This window comes from Ammospiza nelsoni, chromosome 23 (assembly GCF_027579445.1).
Source record: "Ammospiza nelsoni isolate bAmmNel1 chromosome 23, bAmmNel1.pri, whole genome shotgun sequence".
In the NCBI taxonomy this organism is placed as follows: Eukaryota; Metazoa; Chordata; class Aves; order Passeriformes; family Passerellidae; genus Ammospiza; species Ammospiza nelsoni.
In genome coordinates this window covers 3,206,919-3,217,236 of record NC_080655.1, presented here as the reverse complement: position 1 = coordinate 3,217,236, position 10,318 = coordinate 3,206,919, and the positions used below count along the sequence as shown (strand labels likewise).

At 50.3% G+C, this 10,318-nt stretch overlaps 1 protein-coding gene across 7 annotated transcripts in view; it reads right to left on the bottom strand.

The window, feature by feature from the left end:
* Positions 1 to 1,925: 1,925 nt before the first annotated feature.
* The window catches only part of NFASC (neurofascin), an 82,328-nt gene continuing 73,935 nt past the window's right edge, over positions 1,926 to 10,318 (bottom strand). For 6 of the 7 annotated variants that reach the window (XM_059487758.1, XM_059487759.1, XM_059487761.1 and 3 more), the window contains one exon: positions 1,926 to 7,600. In XM_059487758.1, the coding sequence (XP_059343741.1) occupies positions 7,369 to 7,600 (232 nt within the window). In that variant the 3' untranslated portion in view covers positions 1,926 to 7,368. The remainder of the gene's footprint in view (positions 7,601 to 10,318) is intronic. The other variant, XM_059487762.1, reaches the window with a different exon arrangement.

Genomic DNA, 10,318 nt, shown 5'->3' with positions numbered 1-10,318 from the left:
GGCGGTGCGCGGGCAGGAGGGGGCCTGAGGGTGGCGGGTCGCTTCCCCTGGCCCAGTTTGTCCCAGTTTGGGGGTGAGAAAGGATGGATGGATGGATGGATGGATGGATGGATGGATGGATGGATGGATGGACGGATCCATGGATGGATGATGGATGGATCCATGGATGGATCCATGGATGGATGGATGGATGGATGGATGGATGGAAGGAAATCCAGGAGATGAGCCCTGTCCCAGAGCAGGGAGGAGGACCTGCCCTTTGTCCCCTCCCCTCTGTGCCTCCTCCAGGGTCACTCTGCAGGTGACAAGGACAGCGGTGACCCCTCGGGTGCTGCCAACGCACCGGGACAGCAGCAACACGGAGGCTCTGAGGAATCCCTTGGATGTCCCCAGCTCCAACAGGGAAAACTCAGCCATGGGAATGGGCAACAGGCTGGAGCTGCCTGCCGGAGGATGAGGAGGAGGAAGGAACCCGGCATCGGTCCGGTCCTGTCCCCCCGGGGGTTGGGGACCATGCGGGTGTCACTGCCAGGCCATCAAAGTGACGCCGAGCGCGTCTGGCCCGGATCCATCCCGAGGATCAGCACGGTCCCGCCGCCGCTCCGGGAGGGATAAAATCCCGATGGGAACGCTGGAAGGAGCCCGTGGAGAGCCCCAGACCTTGGGCTTGGTGCTTCCAGCGGCTGCGGGAATGGGGAACTGGGGGATTGGAGGAATCCCCGATGGAATTTCTGCACCGGGAGCCAACGGCAATTCCACAATTTTCCACAATTCCACAATTCCATCCTTCCTTGGGGCACGGACAGAGGGTGGCTGGTGCCTCCACCGCGCTGGGAATGTCTCATGTCTCAGTTGGGCAAAAAGTGCTTTTCCCCCTCTCTGCTGTTCCTGGAAACGCTGGGAAGGGGCGGGAGCAGCCCCCGCTGCAGCAGGAAGCACTCAGCCCTTCATCCTCTTAGCCGGGCCCGCCGCAATTGCATCTCAATTAACCAAATTACTCCCGCTCCTTTCAGACCCTTCTCCGCCCCGGGAGCCTCTGCCAGGAGCGCTCTGGAGCCCCGGGCAGGAAGGGCTGGGAGAGAGGGATGGATCCCGGCGGGAGCCGCGCTTGGCTGCCGGGAATGGGGGGCTGGGGTCAATCCCGCATTTTCTGAGCTCTGGGAGCTTCTCCCCCTCTGCTCCCCGAGGGTTTGGGGGCTGGAAATGGGGCTGGAGAGGATCCAGGGCTGCCCCTGAGCGTCCTCATTTCCTGGCCAGGGAGGGAATTTTGGGGATGCTGAGGACCGGCACAATCCAGGATTGGTTCTGGAGAGGATCTGGATACTGGACCCAGCTGGTCCAGTATCCCCCTTTCCTGTTTAGGCTGGGAATTTTGGGAATGCTGAGGACCAGAACAATACAGGCTCTGGTTCTGGATGGGATCCAGAGCTGATCCAGCTGATCCAGTGTCCCTCTTTCCTGGCCAGGGAAGGAATTTTGGGAATGCTGAGGACCAGCGCAATCTAGGTTCTGGTTCTGGTTTGGGTCCAGAGCTTTATCTGATCATCCCCATTTCCTGGCCAGGGAGGGAATTTTGGGAATGCCAAGGACTGGCAGAATCCAGGATCTGGTTCTGGAGAGGATCCAGGGCTGATCCAGCTCCCTAAGTATCCTCCATTCCTGGTCAGGTTGGGAATTTTGGGAATGCTGAGGACCAGCACAATCCAGGCTCTGGTTCTGGATAAGATCCAGAGCTTCACTGATCATCCACCTTTCCTGGCCAGGGAGGGAATTTTGGGAATGCTGAGGACCGGCACAATCGGTTCTGGATAAGATCCAGAATATCCTCCTTTCCTGGTCAGTTTGGGAATTTTGGGAATGCCAAGGACCAGACTTTTCTGCTTTTCCCTCTTGGAATTTAACAGGAATGACTCTCGGGCTCAGTATGAGTTTTGAACCATGTTTTATTATATGTTTAGTGTTTTCTCTATACAAAAAAATCCAGTCTTTTCTTTTTTTTATAGTGATTCAAAAAAAAAAAAAAAAAAGAAGATATCTGAGTAGTTTGGCCTTCTCTCATCCCTCATGCAGTTGGTTTAGAAGTCCTTAAATTAAACCCTTTTTTTCCCCTTCTAGTCCATAAATCTCGCTGGAAACTGAATTTTTACAGCCTCAGCTTTACATTTCTCACAGGAACAGGTGGGGTTAACGCAAAGGTGGTGAATTCTTCTTCTTCTTCTTTGTTTTTATTTTTTTGCTTTCAAAAAAAGGCAAATGAATACACAGGATATTTGAGACCAGCCAGGAGCTTGGACAGAGAGGACGGACAGATCATGAGATATTTATAAATTAAATTAGAACAAAACAGTCCCGGTACTTTCTGTCTGATGTGAGAGGGAGGAACAGACATTTAAAATTATATTTTGGAGGGAGGACTCTGTTCTGGGGGTCTGACATGGGATTTTGGGGATCTGATGTGGGATTTTGGAGTTGATATGGAATTTTTGGGGGTCCAGCATGGAATTTTGGGTTGTTGACAAAATTTTGGGGGGTTGGCATGGGATTTGGGGGGTGGACATAGAATTTCGGGGGTTGACATGGAATTTTGGGGGTCTGCCATGGAATTTTGAGGGTTGACATGGGATTTTGGGGGTTGACATGGACGTTTGGGGGTCGGAGAGAATTTTGGGGGGTTAACACAGAATTTTGGGGGCTTAACACAGACTTTTGGGGACTTGACATAGAATTTGTGTGTCTGACAGAATTTTGGAGGTTTGACATGGAATTTGAAGGTTTGACATGGAATTTGAGGGTTAGACATGGAGTTTTGGAGGTCTGACATAAAGTTTTGGGGCTCGACATGAATTTCAGGGTTTGACATAGAATTTGGGGGCTGACACAGAATTTTGGGGGTCTGACATGGGGTTTAGACAGCATTGAACAACCAAACCCTGATGTGAGGACACGGAGACACAGGCGAGGGGCGCTACTGATGCCGTGGGTGGCGTTGTGAGGACCAGAAAAGCGTCGTTATTCTCATTAATAAAACAGCTTTTAGTGCAAGAAATAGGAGTTGTCTTTTTTTTTTTTTTTGTCTTTTTTTTTGTCCTTTTTTTTGTTTTTTTTTTTCCTTGATAAGGTTTTGTTTATTTTTTATTGCTTAACTGAAATCTTGGTTGCTGCAGGAAAGCCTGGGCCGAGGAGGTGACGTCGCAGGTGGCACTCGCGGCTCTGCTGGAGATGAGGAGAGGGTTTGGGATGTGCCAGGGTGGGTGGTGATGTTGGGATGTGCCAGGAAAAGGTGGTGGCATGGCCAGAGCGAGTGCTGTGGTGGCCCCAGGTGACACTGCCCAGCTCTGCCCTTCTCCCTCCTGGATTGTTGGTGACGCCTGGATTTGGGATCTGTCACCTCCAGGAAGGCAATGGTGGCAGCAGGGACAGCGTGTCCTGTTGGGTTGGGTTTCTCCAAGCAGGATTTTGGAGTTTGGATGGAAATTCCAGCTTTTCCCGCTGGTTTTGTGCCTCCAGTTGTGGTGTCACCTCAGGGAGAATGGGAGCAGCCTCCGGATCAGGGAAGCACAGCGATGTCCTCGTATCCCGAATTCCTGGTGTTCCTGTCAGCTGTCCCAGGGCTCAGTGCCAGGGAGGTCCCTGGAACTGAGATGGAGCCTGGATTCGTCTCCAGGACATGGATGTGGAGTTGGCTTGGAATGTTGTAGGAACAGGACAAATTTACATATTTGGGGTTGAGCTCGGCTCCTGAGACTGCTGGAATTTGGGGTGTGGTGCTGGAATTTGGGGTGTGATGCTGGAGTTTTGGGTCTGGCCCTTCCCTTTTTATTTCTGAATGAGAAGTTAAACCCTTGATGAAGAAAGGATTCTTTCTTCTGGAAAGATGGAAGCATTCCCTGTCCCAGAGAGGTTGTGCAGAACCCGGGGAAGGATCATTGTCCCTGTGGTGGGAATGGGAGCAGCCCTGCTAGCCCTGGGGGCCACCACAGGAATCAGGACAGGAGGTGACCGGGATGACCCCTCTGGAGAGGGGATGGAGCAGCAGAGCAGATCCCAGGGAATCAGGATCAGGGTGGGGAAGATCCCTCAGCACCACAAATTCTTGTGTGGGTTATCCGTCCATCCATCCATCCATCCATCCATCCATCCATCCATCCATCCATCCATCCATCTCCTGCTCCAAGGATGCTCCCGGGACACAGTGTGGGTTCATCCCAGCCCTGTCTGGGTTTTTGGGATCTGTGGGGTCACCCTGTGAGCGCTGTGGAAGGTTTGGGCTCAGGACTTTTCTCCCTGTGCAAACCTTGAACTTTACTCAAAGGAGTAAGAGATGAGAAGCTCAGGATGAGTTTTTAGCCTGAATTGTCTTTGGGCTCCAAAACTCCAGGGGGGAAATTTTGAAGAAATGTCAGAATTTTTGCTAAACCTTACAAACATTGAGTAACTTTTACACAGAGCTGAGACAGGACTGTGAGTAACTTACACTGAGTTGTTTGTTCACCTCTGCATCTCCTGCCTTTTCTCATTACTCAAAGTAACCTGGGGAATTTTATGAGGAAATTTGGGATAAGGTTGGGCAGAGTCCAGCTCTTTCCCATTCCTTTTTCCAAACGGATGCTGAGAGATTTCCTCAGGGATGAGGTGGTTCAGGAATACGGGTTTTCATGGGAATGGCACGTCATGGATACCCAACATGGGCCAGCTTCCAGCAATCCTGGCCTGATTTCCAGAGGGTTGGAGGAGTTTTGTGGTCCCTGTCAGCAGCAAGGACTGGGAGTGCTGGGAAGATCCCAGATCCAGAGGCTGGATTTGTTTCTCATTCCCAGTGGTGCTTGGGCAGGGACTCGTCCAAACTCAGCTGGGAGTTGGGAATGGTTTGGGAATGGGATTGTCCCCATCCCAGGGGCGGTGTCACCTTTGGGAATGGGATTGTCCCCATCCCAGGGGCGGTGTCACCTTTGGCCTTGGGGGGTGTTTGCCTAAAAGCTGGATGGAATTCTGGGAGTCACAGGACTGGGATTGGGGCGTGGCTGTGTCCACACTGAGGGTCACAACGGGGCTGTCCCTTGCCAGGGGACACGTCTGGAGGGTCCTGGCAGGGGGTGACACATGAGGGACATCCCTGGGACAGCTCCCTCAGCTCTGTGAGGGGGCTCTGCCTCTTGACCCTGACCTAAACCCTGGAATTCCTTTGCTGTTGGTTTCATGGAACAACTTGGGTGGGAAGGGACCTTTTCAAGGTCACCAAATCCAACCCCATGAGCTCCATCTTCACCCCACGCTTGACCTATCAGAGAAGATGACCAAGATCAATGATAATTATTATTTTAAGGAAGGCATTTGCATTGGATTAATTTGCATCCATCTCTCCTGTCGGCCCACTCCGGGCTCTTCCAGGGATCCATCGGGATGTGGCAAAGTCCCTCTCCACAATCCATAGCAGTGGGAGTATCCCTGTCACTGACATGTCTCCAGAGCAGAGAGAATAACTGCACGAATCCCGTTGCATCCCATCCAAAAAAACCTCTATCCTCCTCAGAAAAAACAAAAAACAAAAAAAACAAAAGGAAAATCCATCCAAAAATCCATATTTTCCGAAGGAAACCCAGCCTCTCTCTCTCTCTCTCTTTGCAAAGGTACCTTTGGTTTCAAAAGTGCAGGAAGTGGGAGGATTCACGGGATGCAGTCCGTCAGGAATCCCTGCCTTCTACCCTGATCCGTGCTGGGAGAGCTGGGAACGCTCCCAGACATCCCATTCCTACTGCTCAGGTGGATCCGAGGCCGTCGGGGGCGCGGAAGCAGAGTGGGAAGAGCATCCTCGGAGTGACTCCCCGGCGAGTCCCAAGCTGTGTAAGGCATGTGAGGAGCGCTCAGGGGGGATCGCTGAAATTCTGGGAGTCTCCAGGCGGGATGGGGGTCCCACGGTGGCTTGGCTGAGTGCTGGAGGGGGGAAAGGCCACTGTCAAAAAGGAGGAGGGGGTTTGGTGGGAAAAACAGCGTCCGTCCGGCTCATCCCAGTGCCTGTGGAGGTGTGGGTTCCAGTCCGGTGTTCCTTCCTTGTGATGTGGCCCTGAATCCTTGTGAGAATTCTCCACCTGATCCCAGGGGTTTTTCCCATCCTCAGCAGCTCGCTTGGATTATTTTTTCGTTCATCATTCTTGTCTCCTCATCCTATTCCAATCCCGCTCCTGATTCCAGGCCCTCTTTGCTACATTGGATTTATGGAGTTGCCTTGGAAAGAAAGCAGGTGTGGGGTGGGGGGGCGGCTCCCCCCGAAATCCCCACAAAGCAAATTTAAACCCCAAAAGGCTTTTCTGCAGTGCTGTCACCCCGGGCTTGGCAGGGGAGAGGCTCCTCCCTGTCCTTCCACAAATCCCAAAAGTTCCTCCACAACCTCTTCTCCTCCCAGGGTGCTCTGGAGCTCAGTGGGAACAGGGGATGAGCTCCCTGTGGGTTTTCCCAGCCTCAGCAAGGACCAATCCCGGTGCTGAGGGAGGCAGTGGCGACCTGCTCTTCCCTGCATAGGTTTTTTCAGGAAGGAGGGTTTTTCGGGAGAGGTTATGGGCAAGGTGCTGCCGTGAGGATGGACGGCTCAATAATCCGGTGTTTTCACCCCAAAATCCACCCCTTTCCTCCTTCCATGCTTTTGCTCTGCCCAGGCCACTCTCACCCCTCTTCCCTCCCCAAAATTCTTTGATTTCTTTCCCCCTTCCCCTCTGATCCAGAACCTTCTTGGAAAAATTAAACCCAAAAAGTTGGAGCTCCCTCCTAAAAGAACAAAAAAAAGCCTCGGGGAGCCGAGCCCAGCACGGAGCCCTTTTGGACTGGCCCTGATGCAGCCCCAAAACTGGGGAACAACCCCAAAACTGGAGAGCAACCCCAAAATGAGGAGCAATCCCCAACTGGGAAGCAACTCCAAAACCAAGGAGCAGCCCCAAACTGGCGGAGCAACCCCAAAATGGAGGAGCAACCCCAAAGCTGGGGAGCACCCCAAAACTGGGGAGCAGCCCCAAACTGGGGAGCAGCTCAAACATCTCCTCCCCTCCAGCTGCTCCAGCTCAGCCCCGATTCCCACTCTGGCTCCCGCCCCGTGCGTCCTTTGCCGTTGGCTCGTTTGCTAAGGATAAATGGCATTGGCGGCCACCTGGGCTGCCTCGTTGGTTGGAATACTTGTTTTTTTTTCCCTTTGTGGTTTCTTTTTTTTGTATTTTTTTGCTATTTTTAATTTTTTTCTCTATTTTTTTTTTGTTTTGTTTTTTTTCAGTCCTCGCTCGATTCCCTTTCCTGTCGGAGGCAGCGGCGGCGGCGGCTGCCGGCGGAACCCCCGCCCGCTCCGAACCCCTCGGGCTCTGGGTGCTTTTTCCCGGCGTTTTTTTGCTATGCCAAGGAATAAATGGCATTGACGGGGGACGTGGCCTCGGAGCTCTCGTTGCCCTCGGTCTCCTCTTTGTCCTTCTTGACCGTGTACTGGCCGATGAAGGAGCCGTCCTCGTTGAACTGGCCCTCGCCCCCTTCGCCGTAGTCCACCAAGCTGTCGTCGCTCTCCTGCTGCTTTATCGTCCCGTCCAGCGAGGTCTGGCTGTTGGGAAGAGGTTTGTTGTCTTCATCGCTGGCAGCAGAAGACAGACAGACACGGCAAGGGTTGAGAAACGGGGCTGAGAACCTTCCCCCGAGGGATGGAGGTCCTAAATCAATCCACAGCAGGAACTCGGCTCGGTAGAGCCCTAAATATCGGGGACTCATTTGGGTGTTGGGGAGTGTGGGAGGTGGAGGTGGTTGGGATCTCTGAACACCCAATTTTGTGGTTTTTCAGCTCAGAAATCGAATTTCTTAACCTCACTTTCCTCGTCTCGGATTTCTTAAACCCCTAGTTCCTCATCTCGATTCCTTTCCCTCAATTCCTTAATCATAATTTCTAAATCTAAATTTCTCAACCTCAATTTCTTAATCTTGATTTCTTACTCTCAATTTTTTACTCTCAAATTCTTACTCTCAAATTCTTTCCCTCAGCTTCTTAATTTTAATTTCTTACTCTCAATTTCTTACTCTCGGTTTCTAAATTTCAAGTTTTTTAACCTCAATTCATTAATCTCAGGTTCTTATTCTCAGTTTCTAAATCTCAATTTCTAAATCTCAGGTTTTTAACCCCGATTTCTTGCCCTAGATTTCTTAACCTCAATACTCCACCCAAAAGTTAGATCAACGGGTCTGGATGAACATCAGGAGTATTTTTCCCTTGGATTCTTTTTCTCTCAGAGTTTTAGCCCCCTTGGTTGAGTGGTTTATTCCCAGATTTCCTTGAGAAAACATAGTTTTTCCTTGGAAAAACCCACATTTTTTTTCTTGGAAAACATGGTTTTACCATGAAAAAAATGCAGTTCTCCCTTGAAAAAACCAGCCCCCCTTGAAAAACCACATTTTTTTCTTGAAAACATAGCTTTTCCTTGAAAAAAATGCAGTTTTTTCTTGGAAACCACAGTTTTTCCTTGGAAAAAACCACGTGCAATGGGGAGCATTGCAAGGGGACACTTTTAGGATGCCAAGTTTTGTGCAGCTTCCAAAACTCCTGGGAATTTCCCTTTCCCAGTTTATTTCCAGGCATTTTTCCTTGCTCAGTCTGGGTTTTCTCCTTTTCACTAAAAGCCAGGTCACTTAAAAATAAAGAGTATGACCCAAGAGGGAAAAAAATCACTTTAAAGAATTCCTTTAAACCAAAATCTAACCAGGGAAAAGCTGGTTATTTTTTATGAGAAGGATGAGAGTGGATTGCTCTAAATTGATATAAAAATTAATTTTTATATCAACAATTCCTTAGTTCATGCAAATTCTGTCATATTCCTGAAGATATCCCTGAATTATTTGTCCTCCCACCTCCATTCCTGTCTTTTTCCTGTTGGTTTTTTTTAGCTTGGGATTTGCCAGGCTTGCTCCACTCCATTCCTTTATTTTCCTTAAAATTGGTGAAAATTTAGGTTGGGTTTTTTTTATTATTTTTTCACTTTTCTTGGGCTCTTTAGCAGGGCAAGGCATTAATTTTCCCTCATTCCATGGGATTAATTCTCCCTCATTCCATGGGATTCATCAGCTCCCTGAAGTGGGAGAGGAATTCGGGATCCCACCGTGCTTTTCCTTGGATCAGCACTTTGGGAATCCCATGATAACAAAACCCCAATATTTGAGACTTCCTATTAACTTGGCATCACAACAAAAAAATTAATTTGTTAGCTCTGGAAGCAGAATTTTTTGGGGGGGAAAAAAGGAGGAATAATTCGGTGAGGAAGCAGGACTGGTTAGAAAGCCCCAAAAACGCGGAGAGTGGCAAAACGCAAATCCTCAATTCCCAACACCCCTTCCCAAACTTTGGGGGGCAGCTCCAGCTCAAATCCGGAGCTGGATCATCCCTAACTGAGGGGTTGCAGCACCAAATTCCCACTGGGAATGCATTCCCAGAGAATTCCTGCTGGTTTTACCTCTCTCCAGGACCATTTATCCCGTTAGTGCGTTAGGAGGGAGCAGCGGTTTTCCGGCAGCTCCTGATGGGATCTAACCCTGTTAAAATGGATTTCTGGGAGTGCAGCTGGACCAGGTGTTAGTGCCCAGATGGGAATCACGTGGGAAATGCTCTCCTGAATCCCATAAATCATCGGGAAGAAGAGGAGGCTGGAGCCGGAGGGAGGATTTTCAGGACTAAGAGTGGGAAGTTGGACAGGATCCAGCGGCTCTGGCTCATGTCCCTTGTCCCCATCCCCTGGGATGAACTTTTTCTTGGAAAACAATCATTTTTCCTTGAAATAACACAGTTTTCCCTTGAGAATCCAGTTTTCCCTTGAAAATCCACAGTTTTTTTTCCTTGAAAAGTCCCACGTGCATTCCCAACTTCAATCCTGCTCCACCAGGAGGGACAGGCAGCTGGAGCTGGGGGGCCTGGCTGGATTTGGGGGTACACCCAGACCATGGAGCAATTCCAAGCAGGATCTGAGTCTCCAGAGGCCCCAATGGCAGCAGGAATTAGAGGGATCTTGTTTAATGTGTTAGGCGGGGATTTGGGAACAGGGACAGGGGAATTTTTGGCCGTGAAGAAATCAATGGGAGGAAGGAAGGAAGGAAGGAAGGAAGGAAAACAAAATTCCCAAAAAAAGCGGAATGTGCCGGACTTCTGGCAGCACGAGGTCCTACCTTTCAAGAGACCTTCACGGTCCATGTGGATAGACCAGGTGAAAAGGAGGAGAAGGAATGGGAATAAAACAGAGAGAAGCAGAAAGAGCCTGATCAGAGAGAGAAATGAGGAGGTTCTGCATTCACAGGGGCAGTGCTATGACCCAAAAAA